The sequence below is a fragment of the Monodelphis domestica genome, chromosome 5 (assembly GCF_027887165.1).
Source record: "Monodelphis domestica isolate mMonDom1 chromosome 5, mMonDom1.pri, whole genome shotgun sequence".
Lineage (NCBI taxonomy): Eukaryota > Metazoa > Chordata > Mammalia > Didelphimorphia > Didelphidae > Monodelphis > Monodelphis domestica.
Genome location: NC_077231.1, coordinates 252,387,951 through 252,413,381, shown reverse-complemented (window position 1 = coordinate 252,413,381; position 25,431 = coordinate 252,387,951). Strand labels below are relative to the sequence as shown.

Below are 25,431 nucleotides of genomic sequence, written 5' to 3'. Positions count from 1 at the left end.
AATTTGTAACATTTTGTGTTTGAAATAATTTTTCAAACATGCAAAAATAATTCATTTAAAACTTAAAAATTTTAAAAATAGTTTAATCAGAAAGGGAACACTAGAACAGGTAGGTTCTGAAACATCCAAAGGTAGATTCTTTGACGGGCTAAGCAACATTTGTCTAAAAGGAAGTCAATGATCCATATTTTAAAAAGGGAATCATTGGTGGTCTAGCTGCTAGATTGTTAGTAGACATGATCACCTGGCTCTATCTTCAAAGGTTTTGAGCTTATGTATAAGTAAAGAGTTAAACTCAACTTATGTAGTTGCTTTGATTGAAAAGGAAATAGAACCAAAATGTTGCATTATCATTCTGTGACTTTATGCTTCTATTAGAGGGAAATAATTTAAGAAGGAAAATACTTTGAACATTCTAGATTGGTCTTCTATAGATCTAACATTTTAAGTCATATTTATAACTTCAGCGTGTCACACTTAGCATGTGACAGAATGCAAGGAGAAACAAGTTATGAAGAAACACTCACTTGTGCTCAGCACAGACACCAAGGCAAGTCTGACACATCTCACAAGTTGCCCCTTGGAATTTTGGATCAGTGCATTTACAGGAGCCACAAACGCATACTCCTCGGCCATTGCAGATCTGCCCATTTGATGCCATACATGAAGATGTATCCAAAGAGCAGTCACAGGCACTACCAGTGAAATTGGGGTTACATTCACACACTCGGCACTTGCAAACACCATTTCCTGAAATTCAAAATTTTATATTTCACATAATAATATCACAATTGCAAAAGCACTTAAAAAATCTCTATCCATGCCACTATCAGCAGGTTAGGTATTTATGAAAGCAGCCTTCATTCAAGAACCTCCTACTTCTCTCCCAAGCTGAAGACTTCTATTCTCCCCCTCCCAAAATGAAGAAAGACAGAGCATCATCTCAGAACTTCTTACCTCCACAGATTAATCCGTTGGATCTATCACAGTTGAAATTGTCGCATTCACAGAATTTGCCAGAATAAATCTCATTTGTATTGTCCCTCTTCCTACACACACACTGTCCACAGACACACTCGCCATTGTTGCTGCAGATTTCAGAGCTATTTTCTTTCCTGCAATAAGCATCCATGTCTTCACTATTTACTTCATCTGTGCTGCACTCACAATGTCTCCCAACACGTCCTTCGTTGCACCTAAAGGAAGAGTGATCATCATGATTAAACTTCATGAAATAAAAGGTCTAAAAAATCTATTCAGAATGAATCATGTAGAAGTTCTGATGAGGGTAGGAAATAACACCAGCACTGACTATGGAAAGCAAAGGTCCTCTCTATATTTAGGCTAGTCTTATAAAGGAACACAAGTCTTTACTCTAGGTCCTGAAGGAAATTGAACTTAGAATGTATGAGCATTTTAAATTCAGTCTGAAAACATAATCAAGCAATGTATATATTTAGGCTACTGATGCTCAAAGTTTGATTACAATATAGTGGAAAGCATGAGAATGAAAGAGAAAATTTCCCAAGTGAGACAAATTTATGTTTAAGTGACTGCTTGCTATTATAATAAGTAGTATAATTATAATAAATAATAAATTTATAATACCCATAGGTCATCGGTAACAAGATGCTTTATTTCTGAAATTTCAAAGTGTATTTATAATATATTTAGGATTATAAAAGATATAATATATATTTTTAGAGTAAATTTTTTCTTTCTTATTTTTTTCAACATATTAGTAAATTAAAATAAAAATAGTGGTCTAGTCAAATGGACCTTCTCTCTGTTCCTCAAAGACAGCACTCCATCTCAATCTTATACCTTTGTCCTGGAGAATCTCTCTCTCTAAGATGCTCTCCCTCCTCCCCTGTGCCTACCAGAGACTCTTGACTTCCTTCAAGAGTAGCTGAAGCATCACATTTTGCATGAAAATTTTTCTCATCCTCTTAATTGTTAGTGGTACCCCCACCTTCCAGACTATTCTGATTTCTCTTTAAGTTTTTTTTTTTTTTAACCCTTACCTTCCATCTTAGAATCAATATTGTATATTGCTTCTAAGGCAGAAGAGTGGTAAGGGCAAGGCCATGGAAGTTAAGTGACTTGTGTATAATTGAAAATCTGTTACCCTAAAAAAGAACTATATTTCCTGGGAGTCCACCGACTACTAATTTTAATTTTTACACTTATCCAGAGTCACATAGCCAGAAAGTGTTTGAGGCCAGATTTGAACCCAAGAACTCCAGTCTCTAGGCCTGGCTCTTAATCCACTGAGCTGCCCTCTCTTTACATTCTTAAATATGTATTTGTCATTTTCCTCATTAGAATGTAATAAGATCTTTATGAATAGAGATTATTTCATTCATTGTATTGTATCTCCAGCACCTAACACAGTGGCTGCCTCCTATTAGGCACTTAAAAAATGCTTACTGATTTACTGATGCTTCCTACTTCTAATGTTTTAAGAATAAAGCTGATTTCAGAGTATGCATATTTTCCTAAGAGTTTTACTTTTTTCATTTGAAAAGCGCCTGATAAGAATGAAAATGAAATTCAAAAGAAAATGACTGCTTCCTTCTCATTAATAGGGGCTACCATTAAGTTTATAAATTTATTTGGCTTAAAAAATTTAACTTATTTAATGAGATAAAATGCTAATTCTAACCCAAAATAAATCTTCATTTTCTCACATAGCTTTTTGTTTTGAAGGAAATAAATTTTTTAAAAAGCTGGGAAAGAAATTAAAACTATAACATAGGGCTTTATTGCTTAATTAGTCTATATGTAGCAGTATTTCTTCCTGCCAATTAAACTATTATAAAGTTGTCACTGTGGGCTTTTTGTTTATGTGCTTTGGAAATAGGTAAACATAGAGAGCTATTAAAGCTTTACAAGTAATAATTCAACAGACAATTTCAGTTCAACAAGCAGAGATTAAGCAGCAATTACATGCAAAGTGCTAGATATACAACAAAGATAAAAATGTAATATTCTCTGCCTCTCGAGAAACATGCATACACATCCCCCCAAACCTCACCCTGACCAGGGCCCCTGCTTACCGGCAGGCACCACATTCAAATGTACCATTTCCCTCATGACATTCTGGACTGTTTGGAAGGCCTTCACTCTGGCACTCACATTCACAGATGAACTGGAGTGTAATCTCTACTTCTTCAGTGAAACCTAAAGGCTTAATTTTGAAGGTTTCTGTGTCCTTCTTAGGACATTTGTTGGAAGTTACACTAATCTCAAACTGAACCTGTAAGATAAAGAATGAAGAGTTATATCATTGCTGTGTGTTTGCCTCATCTACGACCCAATGCCCAAACTTAAGTGATCTTCACCCACCTCATCACCAATGGAAATATTGGAACATTTTCTTCCATTTTCTCCTGTCCCATTCACTCCATTCTTACAGTAAGATTTGTAATTTATGGTTACTCCCTCCGGCAATTTGCCATTTTCCAAAATGACTTCTGAAGAAAGGGACTAAAATAAAGATGAATTTTAGCCAAACAAAACAAAAAAGAATTCTAATCTGTATTAATTGAAAAAAAATCTCAAACTATTAAATTCATAAAAAGTCCTCTTCCGTAACTCATTTTGAAATGAAATCCAAGAGGCAGCTGGGTAGCTCAGCAGAAAGAGCACCAGGTCAGGAGACAGGAGGTCCTGGACTCAGATCTGAACTCTGACACTTTCTAAGCTGTGTGACCCTGGGCAAGTCAGGTAACCCCCACTGCCTAGCTCTTGCCACTCTTCCGACTAGGAACTGATACTTAGTCTTTATTTTAAGACAGAAAGTATGAGTTTAAAAAAAAAAAGAAAAAAGAAATCCAACTTAGTTGGATTTCTTAAAAGAATATATTTTTATTTTATTGTTGCTTTCTGTCACTGATTATGAATTAATCAACCAACAAGTTATCTGTTAAGCGACCATGTTTATTATGGTCTTAAAAATACATTGAACTAGGATGTGGAACAGAACCATAAAGGGAGAACATCCCACTCCCCACCCCCCCATTTTGAAGCTTCCCTCTTCCAATGACAAAAACAAAAGGTTTAGGTGAAACATATACAATGATTTTTTTTTTTAAAGGGAAGCTCTATCCTCCGTAAATAGCAAAGGAGAGCTGGGCAAAGATTCCTTTCATGGCCTCATGGAGTCAGGAAGTGAAATTTATCTCAAGCTAAGGCAAGGTATCCATTGGGGTGAAGCTAGAACATGAATAAAAGGTTCTATTTTCTTATAATTTTCTTGATGGCAGAAGACAAATCTTGAAATATTCATATGGTTTTGCAGGAACAACTCTAAACAAGGCCTATTTCTCTAATTTTTTTTTGTTGTTGTTGCTAGCATTAGGCTAAGGATAAATTTCCACACTATCTCTAGGCTTGCTAAATTGTACCCAAGAAACGACTGATAATCCTTTTTTATCAAAATAACATACTGTAAAGAGATATGAGAACAAGGTAATTTCATTTACTTACCTTGTATGCATCAATGATCAACTGAATTACATTGCTGGAATTTGCAGACAATGTTCCGACTGCTGACTTGGGGATCAAATTCTTCAGCTCCTTAACAGAGAGAATTTAAAATATTAAATATGTGTAAAGCACAAGGCCATTTATTATACCAACATATTAAAAATCTCTTAACACCTGTTTTGAATACATAATAAATTTTGGAATACTAAATATAAATCCTAGGATGAACTCAAGATATTTATAAGCCTAAATATTTGGGAGAATTTTTGAAAAGTTGATTAAAACATCAGCAACTTTCCCCAATCTGCCTTGAGAGTACTTTCCTACAGTTTAACTTACACTTATTTTTACTTTTTCATTAAACAATGAAAGTCAAGGTCTATATATATATATATATATATATATATATATATATATATATATATATATATAGACCTTGACTTTCATTGTTATATATATATATATATATATATATATAGCTTATTTTAACATATATAAAGCAAATTTATACTTACCTTGTAAACAGCCTGAAATTCTTCTGTAACTGCAAAAATTGTCTGAATGTTATTTTCACTGAGTTTTTGGACAAGGTGAGCAATAGAAGGATAATCCTAGAAAATAAAGGATCGATATTTGGTAAAGTGTCAGCTCATTGTAGGTAATTCTATAATATTCTCTACTTTAGTATATATTCCAAAGTACCAGAAATATAACATGTGTTAGTCACAATCTGTTAGGATCCTACCCAACTCAAATTTCCAATTAACTCCAAAGTTCACAACCTTTGTATTAATTTGGACTGGATGAGATAGCACCTTTCCACTAAATTTGTCCTCCAAAGTTTTATTGTGGTATGTAGTAACCTCGGGTCCTCAAAGGCTAAGTGCCAATGGAATAAAAGTTCCTAGCAGGGCCTATACCAAGCTAGAAAGGCTTAGACCTGACAACCATCGTATGCCTCTCATTCCAAGACTAACCTAAGAGGGGCATCACTAAAAGGTATTGTTTTGGTCACAGGAACCTTTGAAACCATCTACTAAGATACAGAGGAGCTGTGATATATGTCAACGAAGGGAGTAGTCCTATCAAAGAAAAATAACAGATCTTTTGAAATACCAATAGTGATAATTACAGCATTCTTCAGAAGAAACATTTCCTCCAGGAGTATAAAGTTTTGGGGAGTATGGACCATTATCTGATGAGAAATATATTCATAGAAACTATCTAAAGAAATGAATGGCTATATCATAATGAACCAAAGGTTGGAGACTTTCATTTCTTATGGTCATAATAGAAAAACAAATATCTTTTAAAAGGTTGTTCTATATCACATGAAAAGTTAATAAAGCAGATGTTGACTCTGAGGAGGCTTTCCAAATCTGAGGAGGCAATGAATGATTCACAGTATGCAGGAACAAGAAGTACATGAAGACTCAAATGGTCCATTAAAAATGTGGCAAAAATAGATAAGATACACTGGGTTCTCAAGAAGTATGTCTTAAACAGGAGCTAGCAAGAGCCAAAGAAAAAGGAGGTGAAAGTATAATGTAAATCGATATTGTAGTAAAACATACTGTCCAAAAAAATTGGCAAATTGTAGGCAGAGTTGAAAAAGGAAAAGGAAAATCCCATCTTTTACAATCCACATGACAGTGATCTGCATGAGAATAAATGAAAGTGGAGGAGAAGCAGCAAGCATCTTCTTTACCCAAACTCTGTCTGGGTGGAAGTGGATACAAAGCCACATCTTTAAAAACAGTCATACTAGTTTTCCTGTGTATGGAGGTTAGGCCCCATAATTACCAAAATAATAAAACCCCAAACCCTGAAAAACCCACAATTTAGATGCCCACAATACTTGTAGGTAGTATCAACACATTCTTTTAATGTAATGTCAACAAATCTAGTAAGTATGGAATTAAGCACTTACATAATAATGGCTCATTGTATACACATTATTTTCTAGGTGACAACGTCCATCATTTGGTAAAACAATTCCACCAAGTTTACCATCTCCAGCAAAGTGAAACCCAGCGTCAGTGGAAAAAACCAATAGTCGCGTAACATTTCTCCAGCCAATTAATGACTTAAAAAGGAAAAAAAAAAGGGAATTTTAAAGACAAAATAAAAAGTAACTCAATGTACATGTTTAAACTTTCAGTACAGCTTCTTTTTTAATCTCTATGATGCTCTTTCTCTATCCATTGTCTTGGGTGCTTTTCCTATTCTCTAATATTTAAAAGAAGCCTACCAAAAATGCCTAAGAGCATCAAGCAGGAACTCTCTCTTTAACACCTCATTACCTAACCCTGTAGCAATTTTCTTGATCTCTGATTGTGAATTATCCTGAACCTTTAGTTAATCAGGCCTTCTTATGTCTCCCTCATGTTCCATTCTCAAACTATAATTCACATTTCCTCCTCTGCTTACACTGCCACCATATTATACTCTTTTTAGAGCTTGTAATTTAAAAAATCACCATATTCTAGGAATCTCTTTTTTGATGAACTCTACTTTATGCTCTAACCTACCAGTATAATTACTGATTCAGGGCTTCTTTACAGATTTAATTATTCCATTCACATACTTTTCTTGATCTGCTGAATAAATTTGTCTTGGCTTATTTTCCAATTAGAAAATTAAGAGTGTGAACTCCTTGAAGGTGAAAACTGTACTTATTAGGTAATTCTTTAACTCTCCTAAGCCTAGGGATTGGGGGGGGAATTATCCGCCAGATAGTAGTGTTCCTTGGGAAGAGAATAGGAGATAGGGACAGTCACCAGTGTGGATTAAAGGAAGTGAATCCATAACTGCTGAAGTTCCTCACAACTCTTAAAGATACTGTAAATGTTCTCCATTTTTAGCTTTGCAGCCACAGCATTTCTGTATCTTATCACCCCAAAAGAAATTAGTATCAAAGAGTCTCACTTTAAAATACAAATAGTCCTGAATGGGGTCACAAAGAATAAATTACTTCATCTTAATGAGCTATTAACACTTAGCTGACTGAGAGCTGGAAGGAGAACATGCTGGTTTCGTAGAGGAAGTAGTAATGAAAGTGAGACTAGAGGATGAAGGGAAGAAAAAAGGAATGTTTTAAAGGGAAACTTCATATACTTCATAATTTTGCCTAGGGTCAACTCTGATTCTGTTGTTAATTCCTTGCCCAATATATACTCCCAAATGCTGAATATAGTTTACTACCAATGAGTACATGGCAATAGAAAAACTAATCTTCTAGAATAAATTAAAATAAAAAAACATAAACCATACTTGGTAAAAACAAAACAAAAAACCACCTCAACATATTACCAAACAAACATGCACTCACAGCATAATAAAATAAAAATTTCTTGGTTTACTAAGATATTGGGTACAAAGATTATTTTGTATTCTCATCTATGATAATGTACAGTAGCACAGAAAGAAAACCAAAAATTATTCTTAGGGATATAAGTCCCAAATCTTTTGTCCTTCCAAAACTCCTTTGATGCTGAAAAGCCAGAAAGGAAGGAGTATCACAATATCAGGACACCTGGGCTAATTATTAAAAAAAAAAAAAAGGAGGAAGAGGACATGAGCTCAAGAATCAGGATCCCTGGCTGGGTTCCTCTATTGTTTCAAAATCACTGAAAAACAGATTTTTGAAACACTATGTAATGGGGGATACACCCTCCCATTATGTGGCATTACAATAATCATAATTATTATTATAATAATGCTTTTCTCACACATTATCTATATAGCATTAAACTATACAACTCTGGAAGCTAAAGTATGATATCGTTATGTTTATTATTCCTACTGACTGATAATAGGATAATAACCAATTGCAAAGGATTAATTACTTACTCCACAAACCGCAACCTGCATGATTGCATCAAATCCTCCTTCTGGAGAATCCAAATTGCCAGAAATGTGCTGTTTTCCTACAAGGTCATTAAATACTTCCCCTTTATCTGTAAGGGGGAGCACATTTTTGTAGCTAAATGGACTGGTGCAATTTTGGTCACCCGTGCAAGGATTCCTGAGTTTAGCTGGTGTTGTACTAATATATGGCATCACTGTTTTCTCCACAAAGGAACCAAATCCTATTGGAAAAATGATAATTTGTGGGTATAAAACTTAAAATTACCAGTAATAAGTTATACTAAAGTCAACATGCCACACCTAAAAAACCCTTTGTTTTCCCAGCATGCTGGCTATGAAATATGCATTTGCACTTTACCATATGGAAATGTCTGATATTTTGAGAATTCTAACCATTTTGAAAAGGTGACTGAAGAAAGTCTGGGAAATGCTCTCATCATGAAGAGCCTCATTTCGATTTAGTGTGCATCAATAATGCTTGTTATATGAATAAAATCAAGAAACGAAGAGCTATTTCCAAATTTTCTCAGGTTAGCCCCACCCCCACACCTGTTAGATTTATAAGCAAAAAGGATTATTTGGAAAGAATAACATTTCCTCAATTAAAAAAAAAAAAGTTAAGTCTTTTCAAACAGCTATTGTGGGGGGTTTCTAAAAGTTGCAGGCCAATTTTAACATATGGTCCCTGCTGCTCCAGTAGTATTGTCAAGAGCATAAGGGCGAGAAAGACATGAAGTTTTATATCTGTGAAGTGAAAAACATGGACAAATCAGAAATAAGACTGCTGTGAAATGGAAGTCTAGGTTTGAAATGAGAATTTGGATATCAAGAGACACGGTAAAGGGGATTTGGGTATGTCTTGGGGAAAGAAAGTATTTATCTGTTCATTTCTAAGATTTTGAAGATGTGCTGTGAAAATGAGCATGTATTCTATGTAGTAGAATTTATTCATTTGCATTTTTCCAACACACTTACCAATTCGGAAATCTGATGTGATTCTCTTCATTTCATTCATTAGATCTGTTCCAAGACTCTTGACATTTTCCAAGTCATCTTTCATAGAGTAAGAAAGATCCATAAGATAATAGAGGTCAATAGGATAGTCTTCAGCTCTCTTGAATTTTAATGTGAATGTTTGTGGTTCTCCTGATAAGACAAATGTTAAAAAAAGAAATCAAATAAATTACTAGAAGCCCAAAGTATATCAATAAAAAAAAATCACTATTACATTCATTTCTTCTTTAATTATCACCATTTCTACTAACAGTTTATCATTTTAATACTGTCATTGATGGATACAGATATTTAAAAAACTAAGTATTCCTTTATAGTACTAGAAAAAAGGATTACAAGACAATAATAGATGCAAGTATTGACTTCATATCACTTTGGTTCCTAAAAATGTCCCTATTATCTTATCAATTTTATGGTGACAAAGTGACAATGTTTAAAATAATGACTTTCTTAGTGACTATAAGCTCCCTGAAGGAAGACCGATTTGCTCATTTCTATACCTTCTCCATAATGCTTCCACAGGAGAGGTGATCTATTTCACTGGAGAAAATCTCTACTGATGAGCTTTTTTATAGTATTAAATTAAGGAGCTATTGATATCTCTTTAGTGAATCTGCTAAAAATAACAATTCCTAAATTCAATATGTTCTTTGCCCTTCAATGAATGCCAACTCACTTTATGAAAATCAGTCCTTGGCCTAGAGCTGGGCAAATCTGGCCTCAGGCATTTTCTAAGCTGTGTGACTCTGGGCAAGATACTTAACCACCCCCCACTCCCACTGCCTAACCCTTAACACTCTTCTGCCTTGGAACCAATACACAGTATTTATTTTAAGATGGAAGGTAACAGTTAAAAAAATAAAAATAAGAAAATCAGTCCTCAATGACACCTATGAAATTGCAATGAGAGTTTTAATGATACTGGAATTAAAGACTCACAGACCTGAGCGTAACTTCAAGGTTAGCTGTTGTGGTTGGATCTGGGTAATATCTTCAGGCTGGAGTTTTTCTGCTGTATCCTTACTGCGATTTGTCACATTTTTATTTTTTCGGATATCTTTGTAGCCTCGAGGATTTTCTATATCTTGTGGACGACAGCCTTTTTTTTCTAATGCCTCTAAATCATCACACCGGGCAGAAGTAGGCATTCCTTCTTGTAAAAATGACTAAATCAAATGTAAATATAAATAAGAAATGATGGTGAAAATCACAAGCTGCAATACTATTCATTAAACAAAAGATTCAACACACTCTAAGTATTAATTTAATTTTCTGGCTTTTAAACAAGCTTCTCCTGCTCACATGAGTGCTTTTACTTTTGGTGGAGGGAGAAAATAATCTGAATGAAAATCAAAAATTAGGAAAACTTTGGGAGGTCTTAGTGAACTGAAAAGGAGATAAGTAAGCAGAACTAAGAGAATAGACATGCCCACTATAACATAAAGAAATGCAACAGAAAGACATCAAAACTCAAGTCAATGTACTGATGACATCTTGGCTTCAAGGGACTGATGAAGAGGCTCATTTCCCTCTTAGCAGAGAAGCAATGAACTACAGGTGTGAAATGAGACATACTGACACTATGACAAAAGATTGGTTTGTGTGTTTTAACAATCATATTTTCTTTTTCTAGAAATATGGAACTTAAATGAATCTTTGATTCATTGCTTCCTAATACATAACAATTCATAGGGGCAGCGAGGTGGTGCAGTAGAAAGAGTCTGAGTCAGAAAGATCTGAGTTTAATTCTGGCTTTGGTCATTTACTGGCTGTGTAATCTCAGCAAGTCATTTAATTTGTTTGCCTCAGTTTCCTCAACTATAAAATGAAAATACCAGTATCTTCTGTCCCAGGAGTTGAAGGGATCAAATGAGGTAAAGTGTAAGCACTTAGCACAGTGCCTGGAACACAGTTGGCACTACATAAATAATAGCTATGATGATGATCATTAATTAATATTTGTTAGAGATTCATAGGATCTATCATATTGCATAAGGTACAGTGAGGTAGACACCATAGGCAAAATAGGCAATTTTTTTCAAGCTAGACAGTATGGGGGGGAAACTTTGAATATAAATAGCATTTGACATAAGAGATGGTTTAAAGAATATTTGCATAATTAAAGGAACAAAAGATCTAAAAGCTAAATCAAACCTCTACTCTTCTAGATATTATTACACTCAAACTATCCTCCACAACAGAAAAGTATACTAGTAAAAGAAGCTTTTCAAAACACTGACCAATAAACAAAAGGGTTATGACTGTATACAGGGCTCATATAAAAATATCTTGAACCGTTCTTCCTCGAAATGATATTGAACTATTTAATACCATGTGCAACAGCCAACTGTGAATTACTTCAGAAATAGTTTGGTAGAGATAATCCCCAACTATAGTTTCTCTTGTTCTACAGATAGTCCACACTGTAAAGAGACTGGATAAAACTGTTAGGTATGTTGAGTCTTTCCACCATCACTCTGAATACCAACAGTTGGTTGGCATAACTGCTCCTAAAGAGAACAGGGTTCTGGGCAGCTTCCAACTCTACATGCCTAGAATAGCTGGAGGTTTAGAGAATAAGGACTGCTCCTTCAGAAACAGTATAGTACAGTCAGGAAAGTGGAGAAAATCAAACTTCATGCTTATAAACATGCTGAGGTGACTAATTAGAGAAAATTACAGTATTCTCCAGTTTAGCCAAGTGGAGCTGATGGTGAGAAATACTTCCAGTTCTTTAGGTATCTATGTTTATGTCAATCAAACCATGCAATTTGGTGTGATCCACTGTGTATGGTCTATTTATAACCAACCTTTGTTCCCTCTATTGCTTCACCCCATTTTTGGCCTGACTCCCTCATAATTAATTGTTGAATACTCAGAAAATGAAAATTAGCTTTTAATTAAGTCAAATCAAATGTAATTAAGAACATTCATTAATAACAAAATCAAAATTTCTAGGGCATTTCTAAGTTAAATAGAAAAGAATCTCAAGTTTTGTGCTACTTGGGATATTTGCTCCCATTATCTTAGGTAAGTTAAAATGCAATAAACATTTATCAAACATCCACTCTGTGCAAAACATTTGTGTTAGGTGTTAGCAATAGAAGGATAAACAAGAGAAGGTACTTCTCTTTATCTCAGTGAGATATGCCATATACAAAGTAAAGATAAAAAGCAAGATAAAAAGTGGAGCAGAGCAGACAGAGATCCAAACAAAATGCTCTATGAAAACTTTAATAATTGACCAGATATGGATACATATTTTTATAGGTAATTATTTCAGGCCCAGTTGGGAGTTAGAAGGGTAGGTAAGGTAATGGATATGAAATATTTTGAAGAATAGGAGGGATATTCAATAGGGGATTCAGGGAAAGAATGTCATTTATGAGGCACATAATTATAAGAAAAGCTATGAATAATAAACCTGGGAATCAAGAGCTATCCAATCTTTACTCATGGAATAGGATGGCAAGAATCTCCCTCTTCTCCAAATGAAGCAAAATAAAATATTTTTAAAAGTGGCATAATAAATATATACTAAGGTATCATAATTAATGTAAAAAATTATGTCCAATTCACACTACTTACAGAATTTGTGCACCATCCACAATTTGGTCCTGCTTGTATACATTCTCCACATGATTTTGCATTTGCTTTTAAGCAATCATTTCCACCTGTCCAAAATCAAATCAAACCCAAGTTATTTTAAGTTAAAATATCATGAAATATAATAATGTTAGATTATACATGGGATAGTAGAAAGACATGGTGCTAGAGTAAGAAGATCTGGGTTCAAATTCCACCTCTCTGATGTTTATTCTCTGGGCCTCATTTTTCTCATCTATAAAATAAGGGAGCTAGACTAGGTAGTCTCTAAATTTTCCTTCAGCTCAAGATCTATGATCCCATGATCTTTTAAGAAGGTGAAATTAGTTCACATGGATGAATGTCATGAGACACTGAACTAGAAACTCTCCCCAGATCCCACTGACTCTCAATTCCCTTACTCTTCCCCCTCCCCAAAAGAAGAAATTGTATGTTAGAAATTGAACAATTACAAACCACAGAACCAAAAAAGTGAAATCTAGGACAATATAAAATTTTTATGAACAAAAAGTAGAAGATGCCAATCCTTAAAGCACTTGGCACATATCTCCCATCAGTCTCCAGTCACAGGTAATAGAGAAGCACCAAAGGAGCAGAAGGCCTGTGCCTGGGTCCATGCTGGAACCTCCTCCTGTACCACATTCCTTGCTTGTTCCCTGATTCCAATGAAGACTCTTCAGCCACATTGTGAAAAATGTGCATGCTAAGAGAATGGAGGCAGGGCAAGGAAAAAGGAAGAGAGACGTTGCTTTCTGTCTCTGGTTAGGGATCCCCAATGTTAAAGAGGTTTTGCCCAGACCATTTCCCCCTACTCTTCCAACTCTGAAAAAAAATCGGATTCTGGCATTACATTGATTCACAGAAGGAAAAGAAGACAGCTTAGGAAGGCACTAGGAACAGGGGGATCAGCCTGTGTACCAATGCTAAGAGAAGAACAAGTAACTGAGACACAGCAGGAACAAGTCCTGTCTCTGTATAGGGACCCATGTTGACAACCTGCATGAGACATTTCAAGCTGCTCCTTCTGTAGTCCAGGCCTGGAGGATTTATCCAGGGCAAAAGGGGAGGAGAGAGGAAATGAATGATAGGGAATATACAGAGAACAAGCCCTTAAAAATCAACAGGCACTCTGTTTATTATCTCTTCCTTACATAGCTTCCAAGTAAAAACTTAAAAAATGTACCCCAAATCCTCATAATTCAGCCATGTCCATGAATTCATTTCTCATTCTGGATTTTTAGTCCATCACCTCTTTGAAAGGAGGTGGGTGGTGTGATTAAGTTTTAGACCTCGAGACTTGTGGATTACATTTATACTAATCTGAGTTTTAGAATTCAAATTTGTTTTTCTCTGTAATATTGTTATTGTATAAATTGCTCACTTTACTCTGCACCAAATTAAAGATCCTCCCAATTTCCTCAAACGGTCCATTTCTTATGGCACAAAAATACACAGTTACATTGACATACCACGAATGATTTAGCAATTCTATGATAGGTGGGCACCCTCTTAGTTTCCAAGATTTGGCTACTATAAAGAGGGATGGGGAAAGATAAGGGAATAAGATTTTATATAGCACCCTCTATGTGCCAGGCATTGTGCTAAGCACTTTACAAATATAGTTCATTTGACTCTCACAATAACTGTAGGAAGTGGGTGTTGAAGCTAAAGAAATTGAGGCAGACAGAGGTTAGATCTGATCAAAAACTTTCAGAATAAGTCATACATTCCTTAGCTTGGTCTTTTAGGCTTTACAACATTATTCCAACCTACCACATTTTGCATTATCCCAACTTCCACCCCCTTTTTTCACATACTACATCAACTAAGTTGGACTACCAGCATACTGCTTCCGATCTCCATGAATTTATGCAGGTAGTGCCATTAATGGAATGTATGCTCCCTTTACTAATTTTATTAATGCGGGGGATTACTTTCAATGATAGAAATAGAAATCATTTCTTCCTTCTTACTCTGTCATTCTTATTCATGATATCCCACAAATCCTCTAGAAAGGGTTAAGTCAATGTGGTGAAGAACTTCTTCCAATCATTCCTGATATCTGAAAAACCCTTGGGCCTTCATGGGTTACGCTTCATGTTTTCTACACAATCAGACCACTTGCTTTCCTGAACTTACATTTCCTGGATGACATCTTTGCTACTTCTGCTAAGTAAATAACTGCTGGCAATATAATACTTATAACCACCAAGTTTCTTTCATCAGATTTTTCAGACTGTGTTACTCCATGATTTTTAACTCGTATGGCAAGAATTATCATATGTATTGATTTAGAATTTGTACCCCAAACTACATTTCCCACAATCCTCTTTTCCCATATGTGTGTCACTGGTTAATTTGGTATTCAGTTTTGGCTTCCTCCACACTGGTGCTCTCCCCTGGAAGCTCCCTGGCTTGGACAGGCGTGGAGGAAGGGAGCAGCTTTTTCTTTCTCTGGCCTTACTTTCCTTTTGCTCTAAGTTGATTTTAATAAATAGTATTAAAATACTTGGAGTATCAGATATTAATTTTAATCTTTACACAGAAAAATATTGGTGTTAAAAGGATTGTGTAGGGAAGTGGTATGAGACCACTCTGAGAATAGTGCTTTATAATTTCCCAAATGCTATCTGCTCTACTTTATTCTTTCTATTTAATCCTCAGCCAGGTTGCATTCCCTTTTCACAGTAAGTGACCCATTTTATCTTTTTTTATTCCCCTTTCTGAATGAATGGTGAGGCTGATCTCATAAGTGGTCATTTACTTAAGAGGTCTTTTGATACTCTGAGGCTTCGCTTGCAAAGAGGCATACATAAGACATCACCATTTCTCCTAAATTCTATTTCAATATGGACCCTGTGCAGTTTGACTTTGGGCAGCACTTTTCAACTTGTTTCACATGGATAACTGGGGAATTACTTAACAAAGGTATCTCAGCAGTTATATGTCAGGAAATTCTGTATGACCTAAACACATACCTAAGAGTCCCTGGGCTAAAGTAGAACCATTAAAGCCAGTTTTTGTCTTACTGGGTCTAGATACATTAAAAAAAATTAAATATGAAACAGAGGGATCTTGTCAATACTTGAGAAAAACAAACACATAGAAAAAGTTTTATAGGTTTGTTTCTGTGACATATAAAGGAAGTGAGAGAACTGGTTTTATTGTGTATCCAAAGAGGAAGAAAAAGGATATTATTTCATAGGATACTTCTTCACCTCTTCATCATTAGGAACAGAAGCAAAAAGACAATCTTGAAAATATGTGATGTTACTTGTCCCAGTGTCTCAAGAGGTAGAGAAATTCTTTTAAGACTTTAGATCCTCCCAACCCAATGAGCCAGATTTAGTGAGAAAGTTGGCTTGGGGAGGAGAGGGAAAAATTTTATTTAGGATTAAGACATTGAAGAGTTGTTTATATTGAAGTAGTTGTCCTACCTAATGAATACATATCCCCAGAAGAATGGCTATAGACCCTTAAAAAGGTCAATGATGGAAGAAATACAGGTGCCTAAGTGCTAAAGTACTCACAGCAACACTTTTTGTGATAGCAAAAAACCCAGAAAAATGATTGAGGACTGGGTGTACAAATTGTGGCATATGACTATGATGACAAAATATGAGCAATTCAGAGTAAAATGGTTGGCATAAGAGGGAATGAATTGAAGATATATATATATATATATATATATATATATATATATATATATATATATATATGAATTGATACAAGATAAAGTCAATAGAACCTTGGACCTGGAAAACAGAAAATGAAATGTTAATTGCTTCCTCTTAGAAAAAGGGAGATTATAGAAACAAAATATTGCATATGTTGTCAGATGTAATCAGTTTTCTGTTCACAGGTTATATTTGTCACAAGGGAAGGTCATCCATAAAAGATCATAATGCAAAAAGAAAAGGCACCAATAACTCGTGTGTACTTATAATTAAGAGAGGACTGGATATGGTGAGTACTGAATTGTATCACACAAATTGAAGTTGACTAAATCTTTAGACAGAAAGTAACTAGTAACTAATGTGGAAGTTATATATAAAAATATGAAATAAAAATATGTTCATTCGATTATATCTGGGCAATCAGGTCCAATTCCACTAGACTTTAACAGGGGCAGAAGAAACAATGACAAAGTAGAATGTATCCCCAAGAGGGCAACCATGAAGCCTGTAGGTTTTAAACTTATGTAATAAGGAAATATTTAAAGAAATTAGTTGTGTCTAAAGCAACTATGAGGGATGTCGAAAAGCTATTTGATGTTTGATAAAAAGAAGTGGATTCATTCTGTTTAAAACAGACAATTCTTCTGCTTTAGAGGTGGGCTTGGGACCACACTAGGCAGATTTTGGCTAAATTGGAGAAGGAAATTTCTAAGTAGAGCTATTCAATAGTGGGAATAGATTTCCTTTCTAAGCAGTGGGTTCCCAGGCATTAAGTGCTGCAAATGTGAATAGGGCTGTTAGGGATAATGCTAAAAGGATATCTATACTGGGAAGAGATATTGGACTAAAAAGTCATTAAAAAGCTAAAACTAAGTTATTCTAACACTGATACTACATGCAATCCTGTTGTTCCCTAATGTTCATCCACAAAAAAAAAATCCACTTAACTTGTACCCTTTATTTCTTGAGTTTCATAATTTAGCCCCCTAGGGAATACACATCAGAAGCAAAATTAGAAACTAGGCCCTCTGACTAGTCAATATGGTACAATGGAAATAGGAAGATCTTGGTTCAGATTTGACCCTGAAAAAGTCATTAAATTTCCCTGAGCCTCAATTTCCTCATCTAATAATAGCTAGTATTTACATAATGCTTCAAGGTTCACAAAGTACTTTAAACATTCTCATTTTAGTCTGACAACAACCTTGGAAGGTGAGGCCTGTATAAATGGAGATTTTGAACCTTTGACTTCATTTCCCAGAAGTTCTTAGTATTTCCCCAAATTCCCTATAATCTCTCCTGCGTCTACACGTTGGCAAGATCAAGTTATTGGTATTTAACTGGCGGTAACGATGCCCAGATGCTCTCTTTTTTTGGGATGATATAGCAATCAGCAGTGATGGTGGTGAGTGGGGATTTTAAAAATGGCTAACCAGCCATGGGCACATATAGTTTTTATTTTGTATCCTCTTTATTCCTTGATTTCTAATGATATTTAATAAATCCCTTAAAATATATTATTTTTATTATTGCACATTAATTTTAATTTTTAAAGTTTAGTGACCAGAAAGGACAAGAATTACTCTCAAAAAAAAATTTTAAGATAGTCTAGATAATTTTTTTAAGCCATGTTTCTCCTGCCAAGGTTTTTCACCCACCCTACCCACCCACCCTCGCAAACTGCGAGAGATCTCAAATTTTCTTTGGAACTGTTGCCTTTTTTCTATCCCCGCTTTTTGCCCAGTTGCCCTCCTTATGGGCCTGGCTATTTTCAGTTTGAGGACTCTTGCCCACCTGCTTGAGTTCCTCAATTCCTTGCTGCTGATTCTGGTGTTGCAGATACTGATTCCTCCAGACCCCGACCCTGATCACTCAGCTGGTCTGGCCCCGGCCCCAGCCCCTGGCCTCCAGCAATCCTCCTCCTGATCTGTGGCTTTGTTCCTAAAATGGACCTCTGACTGGACCCTGACCCCTACCGCTGTTGCTGACTGTTGCCACTGTGAAGCTAGGAGTCAGGACAGATGGTAAAAAACTGGGGTGTTCTTTCCTTAGGCAACAATTAGCCTCCATGTGGCAGAGGATCTGGGGGGTCTGGGGGGTGGAGAAGAAGGAAGATACACTTCCAAACAGGAAGTTGATTACAAGCATGGCGTACTCTATGAAAGAGCAGTGCAATACCTATTTCAAATAGTTTCTACCATTCATGAACGCACTGATCCTTTTACTTCTCTTGCCAGAGATTCAGGGGAGAAATTCAAATCCCTGCAACTCTTTGCTATTTGGGTCTGCCCAGTCTCTACGATTCATCCAGTTTGGGATTCCTCAAACCCATGTTCTCCCACTATGGAGAATCCCAGAGCACTGACAAAAGGAACCTGAAGGATAGAAAAAGGAACTTTAAAGAAACTGGAGGTTAAATTTTGAGGCCTTTTCAAACTCCAATGTTTTATAAAAGCCTCTGCATTTTATTGTATTTTGCTGATTGTTTTAAGATTTAATTTTGTTGTTTTAAGTTCATATATAAATGTATTCAATACTATTCTGTTACACTGAATCATTTTGATGTACTGGGTTTTAACTACTGTTATATTTTGTTACCTTTCCCCTATGACTATACTGAACAGTTCTTATTGAATAAGCCCATATAAAAACAGCTTTATTTTTTTCCTATTTTGACTTTGTAAATTGTCACATAGAGGATGGATGGACTTCATCAAAACTGGTTACAATTATATAATAACTTTTGGAAAATTTAATGAGCTAAATATCTCAAATTGACTATAAGGGGTTTTCAAACATGGATTTTAGGTTTTTTTTTCAATAACTGATCATTTGCCTGCCTCTAACAGGAGGTAAGACCCATTTTAGTAGCTGAAGTGAAGTACAATTATAATCCTCACCTCCCGATAGGACATTACAGTCTCATACCATAGAGAGGAGCATCTCTCATTTATAATTCCTTAGCTCACTTTACCCTTTCACTAGGATAATCTCTAGATTCTTGATGACATTTTTAGACTCAACAACAACAGCACAGAGGTTTGTTTTTTCCTAGACTCCTGACACATTTTTGTAATGATGGCAGTAATAGAATTTTTAAAAAATATCTCAGCCAAGGTTGAAACATTGCTATACCTGAAAAACTTGTGACAAGTATCCATTTTCTTTAAATGTCATACAGCAAACTCATGTAAAATATGAATGTGGCTTTGTTTGCTATTGTAATTAACTGCACTATTGTGAAGTTTCGGGACTTCTTTGAATGTGCATTATCTTCTGTATTATCATTTTATAATGAAAATCATTTTGTACTCGCATATGGCTGACAGTCCCTGATTATAAGCTATACATATTTCTTTTAATTTTTAAAACTTTTATTATTGCTTTTGCTTACATGTGCAATATAATATTTCAGTTTTTTATTTTTTCCTCTCCTTTTTGTATTTGAAGCACATGTCACCAGTATTGAGAAGATTTTCTTTATGTCTTTTTGATTTTACAGTAATGCAAGTTTAAGATACATTTACCCTAATGTCAATGCATACCCCAAAATCTTTAGACTATAAAAATTATGTCATTGGGTTTAAAAAAAAAAGTTCATAGGATGTTGCTTAATGATACTGTCTGATTCCAGGAGAAGGGAACAAAAGAGCCACTATACAGTGCCACAGAAGCACAGAATTTAACCTGAACAATGCCAAAAAAAGAGCACACAGGTAAAAAAAGAAAACAATCCATGTGGGATTGATGAACTTCTAAGTCAACACAAAAGAGCTTGTGAGACTCCAGGTTGCGACACTTGACATATGTTAAGACGTAGGGCTCCTTGTATCCACACTCTTTATGAAATAGTCACAGACAAGTACCAGAGTTTGGCTATCGTCCTGGCTCCCCCTATCCCTGAGAATGAAGGTAAAATTAGACCAGGAAATGACACTTCCCTATCAGCCCTTTAGTCCTTTTTTCTCTCTTATAGTATGGCAACTTCTTGTAGTCTTGGCTGCAAATGGGTAAGTGAAATATTACTACATTTTGTCCTACAGAGTTGTGGGATAGACATTACTTTAATTGGGCCCTGATTTAAGGACTTGTTATAAATTTATTTCTCTTTTACTTAACATTATTACACATAAGACTTTGATAGTCTATATTTCATCCAGAAGTTAACTTTTCTCTTTTTTATTTGGATTTTTTTTGATATTTTTTATTTCTCTTGCCAGTTGATTCATACAACCTCATAACTCAGCCATGCATTCCTAAGTGATCCCTGTGCTTTTCAACACCCTCTTCAGGAGGGAATGTATAATTATGCTAAATTGCAAAGCTAAAATTCTTTTTTGAGAATAATTTTAGGATAAGAAACATGCTACCTCTCTGAATCCAGAAATTGAACTGTTTGGAGAAGACACCATTAAGATGCTTGCACAGACAACACCCTGCACCAGAAGATCCAGAGTGAACTTTGGGATGTGGTGATTTGAACTGTGTGGGGTTTAAATGCATTTGTTTTGTATGTATACTCTTATGCCGAAGGGGACTGCCCCCCTAACTAGTTGACTTTTTATCAATACGTCTAGCAATCATTGCTTTGTTCACTTTTCCTCTTATCCGCAAATTATTATAATTTCAAAGTTGTTATGTTTACAAGACCCACCAGAGAGACTAGTCTTCCGTGGGTCTCAGGGGGAATTGTATAAATTGAAATTTTGAACCTTCATTCCCCAGAAGTCCTTAGTATTGCCCCAAATTCCCTATAATCTCTCCTGCGCCTCCATGTTGGCAAGATCATGTTATTGGTATTTAACTGGCGGTAATGACTCCCAGACGCTCTCTTTTTGGGGGATAATGCAGCAATCAGCAGTGATGGTGGTGAGTGGGGATTTAAAAATTAGCTAACCAGCCATGGGCACATGGTTTTTATTTTGTATCCTCTTTATTCCTTGATTTCTAATGATCATTTAATAAACCTCATAAAATATATTTTTATTAAGAGATATAATTTTAGATTTTATAGGCTATTGTTATTATTACTTTAGAGATGAGTAAAGTAAGGAAGACAGGTTAAATGACTCCCAAAGTCACACAGTAAGTATCTAAGACAGGACTGGAACTCAGGTATTCCTGATTCCAAGTCTCACACTCCATCCATTATTTATAAAAAGGAGGGGGTCTGATTAAATGGGTAGATACATTTCATCAGCAGATATATTATGTAAGATACATTTCTGAGATCTTTTCCAGTTCTAAATTTATGATGCTATCAATCTTATGGTACTTTTTCCCATGCATAATAAATAGTGCCGCTCAGTCCCTTCTCTGATAAATTAATTTTTTAAAAAGCCTCTGATGAAAGACTTGTATCCATTGCCCCTTCAAAGAATTCCAATGGGTTAAACAAACATACTTCGTCATATAAACATCATTTTTTCTCTCTGAATATCTTCAATTCTCTTTAGAATAAAGTCTTGCCTCTTCTGGGAACCTTTATTTCTCCCTGCTCCTCCTTCAACTATTTGCTAGTAGAATGTAAGCTGCTTGTAAGCAGGACTGTTTTTCTGCTTGTATTTGTATTCTCAGTACTTAGAGCAGTGCCTGGCACAAAGTATGTGCTTAGGTTTTTTACTTTCTTGTGTACATACATTTCAAGGGGTAGTATGCTTTCTATTACAGTATGCTGCCTCTAGGTTTGGGCTGGGTTAAATTAGGAAATGCTGTGATGAGTTAGTTTAGGATAGAGCCAGGAGAGTACACTGGATTAATGAAACAATGACTGGCCTAGTAGGAGTTCATATTCTGGGTAAGCTGGGGCCATGTAATCATGAATTCAAGAGCTGGAAGACACCTTTAACATACAAGTGAGAAAATTGTAGCCCCACAGGTTCTATGACTTGACCTAAGTCTCACAGGTGGCATCAGAATGGGATTTGAACCCAAATCCTCGAACTCCAGAGACAGCATACTATGCAATATATTGTGCTGTTAAAGAGAAAGGAAGAGACTGAAATATTCAAGTCCCTCAGAACGTTATGTGAGAAGATCCCAGGTAATAAAAGTCTGGCTGAATTGGGAAGCTGACAGGAACAATTAACAAATCAGGCAAAGGGGAGGTTTCAGAGCTGATGAGCAGAAAGGAGAGAATTAAAAAGGAGAAAGAACCTGAGAGTGCATATGCAGAGCCATCAGTGGGGAATCATATGTGCTGATTATATAGGAGCACAAGGAAGGTTTCCAAAAAAGCAATATTGCTAGCCAAATCCTAGTATTCATCATTAGAGTGAAACAAAGAATAGGTTAATTTACCTGTTTGGCCGAATACTTGATAAATTGAGCAACTGACCAGTCCAACCCAGAAAATTAGTTGTAAACTCATCTGGAAAATAAAATGAAGAGCATGTAAGTAGTTGAATGGACTAAAATGACAAAATCAATTTTTAACATCTCCTATATCTTCCTCAATGATTTCTATGATTTTGTTCTTCCAAAAAAGTCAAGAGAAGACTTACTTAACTAGTTCCAAGTTATATGAACTAGTGTTTCTTATTGTTTCAATAAGAGAACAAATTTGTGAGGAATGCAGAGCTGACATTTTATAACCTTAAAAATATTTAAATAGAAAATTGTTGACTGCTCTCCATATCACAATTTTGAAGGCTATAAAAAGCTATCTTGTGCCTCTACAAATACATGGAATACATTCAGATTCTAAACATTTTTAACTGAAGAATAAACAAACACCTAGACAGGAAAGTAATTTGTTACTTGTTAAAATTCACTAGTTAAAATAGGGTTAACAGCATGGAAAAGAAGTCAGGCTTAAAGATGACCAAATTCTTCCTCTCTATAATGTAGTGATCACAAATCTCAGAACCACATCATACTATGGGATGGATTAACTGAAAACAGCTGAATTATTTGAAAATGCAACCCTAAGTAGGCAAGCTTTAATATCAGAAATGAATATAACATTCCAAAAAGATTTCAAATTGCCTGGTATTTCAAGCCTTTCAATTCTGGGGGAGAGAAGAGGTCAGTAAATGATATGAAAGAAAAAAAAGAGGGCTTATTACAATCTAGACTAAATATATTGCACTAACTTCAGAACCTAAATAACTAAAATATTTCACTCCTCTATTTTTATGGGAGCAAAATGGCAATTAAGCTGATAACAAGCTTAATTCATATAAGTACTGTCAAGGTTATATAAGAGGATACTACCCAATTACCTTTATTCCTAGTATCCATAAAACTTTAACTGATACACCAACTGATGATTTTGAGGCACTATAAAATACTAAAGTAACTTCTGAATGCATTCAAAATAGATGAAATGATCTTCTGTAGTTCTAATTCTTTGAAAATTGGTAATGCATATTATATGCTAAGCTTGAATAAAAAGTTGACTAAAATATCCTATTCTCTATTCTCGATAAAGTGCTAACTTTTTATTTTATTTTATCCTATGTATTTTTTTGGATTTTATAATGATTATCAGGGTGTGCTCAAAGTCAAACTCACTTATGGGTGACAATCTTTTCTACAAGTTACAGATGGAAAGATTGCTTAATTTATAGCTATCGTTAACTGCTTGTAAATAACTTGTTTTGTTTGAGACTCTGTGGTGACATATATAAATATCTGATTGTTTAAAAAGAGATTCCCCATGCCTTGGTTGCTATACATAGCGGGAATCTGTTAGCTGTATCATTTCCAAGGAGTCCAAAGCTATGGCACATTCTCTTGAAATTGGTTCAAAGTATCTTGTTTTTTCTCTCTTGTCCTCTAAATATCCTGGAGTCTTTCATTCACTGAACATCATAAATACAGTGGACTGTGGCTGGGTTGAATACCATTTCAATTTTGGTATTTCTTCCCTGGTCATACTAATAACTAGAATTAGATTACTTCATAAAAGCCAGAGAAGTATGAGGTGACTGTTAAGGCAAAGGGCCCCTTTCTTAACTTAATGGCATTGTCATAAAATCATTTCATTCTATTTGTGACTCTACGGTCTAAAGTTACTCATTCTTGAATGGTATGGCACCTGTTCCTGTGGCTATGTTCCCTCTGCAATCCAGAATACTTGTCTTCATCTTGGCAGATTTACAACTACCATACCACCTCTGGATTTGAATGTTTCTTAGTCTTTTTCCCAATAAGGGCAGGGAATTGCCATGTATGAGACTATCAACTTGCCCTGTGCTTTTGACAAAGCCATCAAGACTCCTATAACAACTCACCTGCTATACCCAAGCCTCAGTTACCCATGAGGTTACACTACAAAATCATCTCACATGCAGCCACTTCCTGGACTCTCATGGTGAAATGTGTCCTCTTCCTAGGGATGCCTTACTGCACTGTTATTCTAGATACTCTAGGTTCAGAGATATCTCCCATGGAGCTACAGCTTATCTGCAATGCTAAAATGACAAGCAAGGACTCCAAACTGCAGGTGGGCCCTGACTAGCCTTCAGTTGTGGCCCTGATTGTTTGGGAACCACAATTATTAGCTGAGTCTCCTCAGTACTAAGCATATTTGGAATCCTGATTCTTCCACCAAATGAGAATCCTTCTGTCCTACTCGCTGAAGACTACCTAATGATTCCTTATCTTTGTAAATATTGTTTCTCCTTAGCCGAGGATATCTGCCTCGGCTATTCCTGACATCCTGACTACAATTCATGTTCTAGAAGCACAAAAAGGAAATACTGGGGGTAAGGAACTTACACCTAATTGATTCTAGGCCTCCTATTTTGTTACTGTGTAGAATATAACA

General features: G+C 35.4%; 1 protein-coding gene across 2 annotated transcripts in view; it reads right to left on the bottom strand.

Moving 5' to 3' along the window:
- Nucleotides 1-25,431, bottom strand: part of ITGB1 (integrin subunit beta 1) — a 54,328-nt gene that overhangs the window by 8,401 nt on the left and 20,496 nt on the right. For both annotated transcript variants that reach the window (XM_001366530.5, XM_007504765.3), the window contains exons 2-13: nt 22,959-23,028; nt 12,964-13,049; nt 10,319-10,541; nt 9,337-9,507; nt 8,344-8,582; nt 6,422-6,577; nt 5,007-5,102; nt 4,492-4,581; nt 3,349-3,489; nt 3,060-3,259; nt 958-1,196; nt 528-750 (exon numbers count right to left, since the gene is read on the bottom strand). In XM_001366530.5, coding sequence (XP_001366567.1) covers nt 528-750; nt 958-1,196; nt 3,060-3,259; nt 3,349-3,489; nt 4,492-4,581; nt 5,007-5,102; nt 6,422-6,577; nt 8,344-8,582; nt 9,337-9,507; nt 10,319-10,541; nt 12,964-13,049; nt 22,959-23,028 — 1,934 coding nt within the window. The remainder of the gene's footprint in view (nt 1-527; nt 751-957; nt 1,197-3,059; nt 3,260-3,348; nt 3,490-4,491; nt 4,582-5,006; nt 5,103-6,421; nt 6,578-8,343; nt 8,583-9,336; nt 9,508-10,318; nt 10,542-12,963; nt 13,050-22,958; nt 23,029-25,431) is intronic.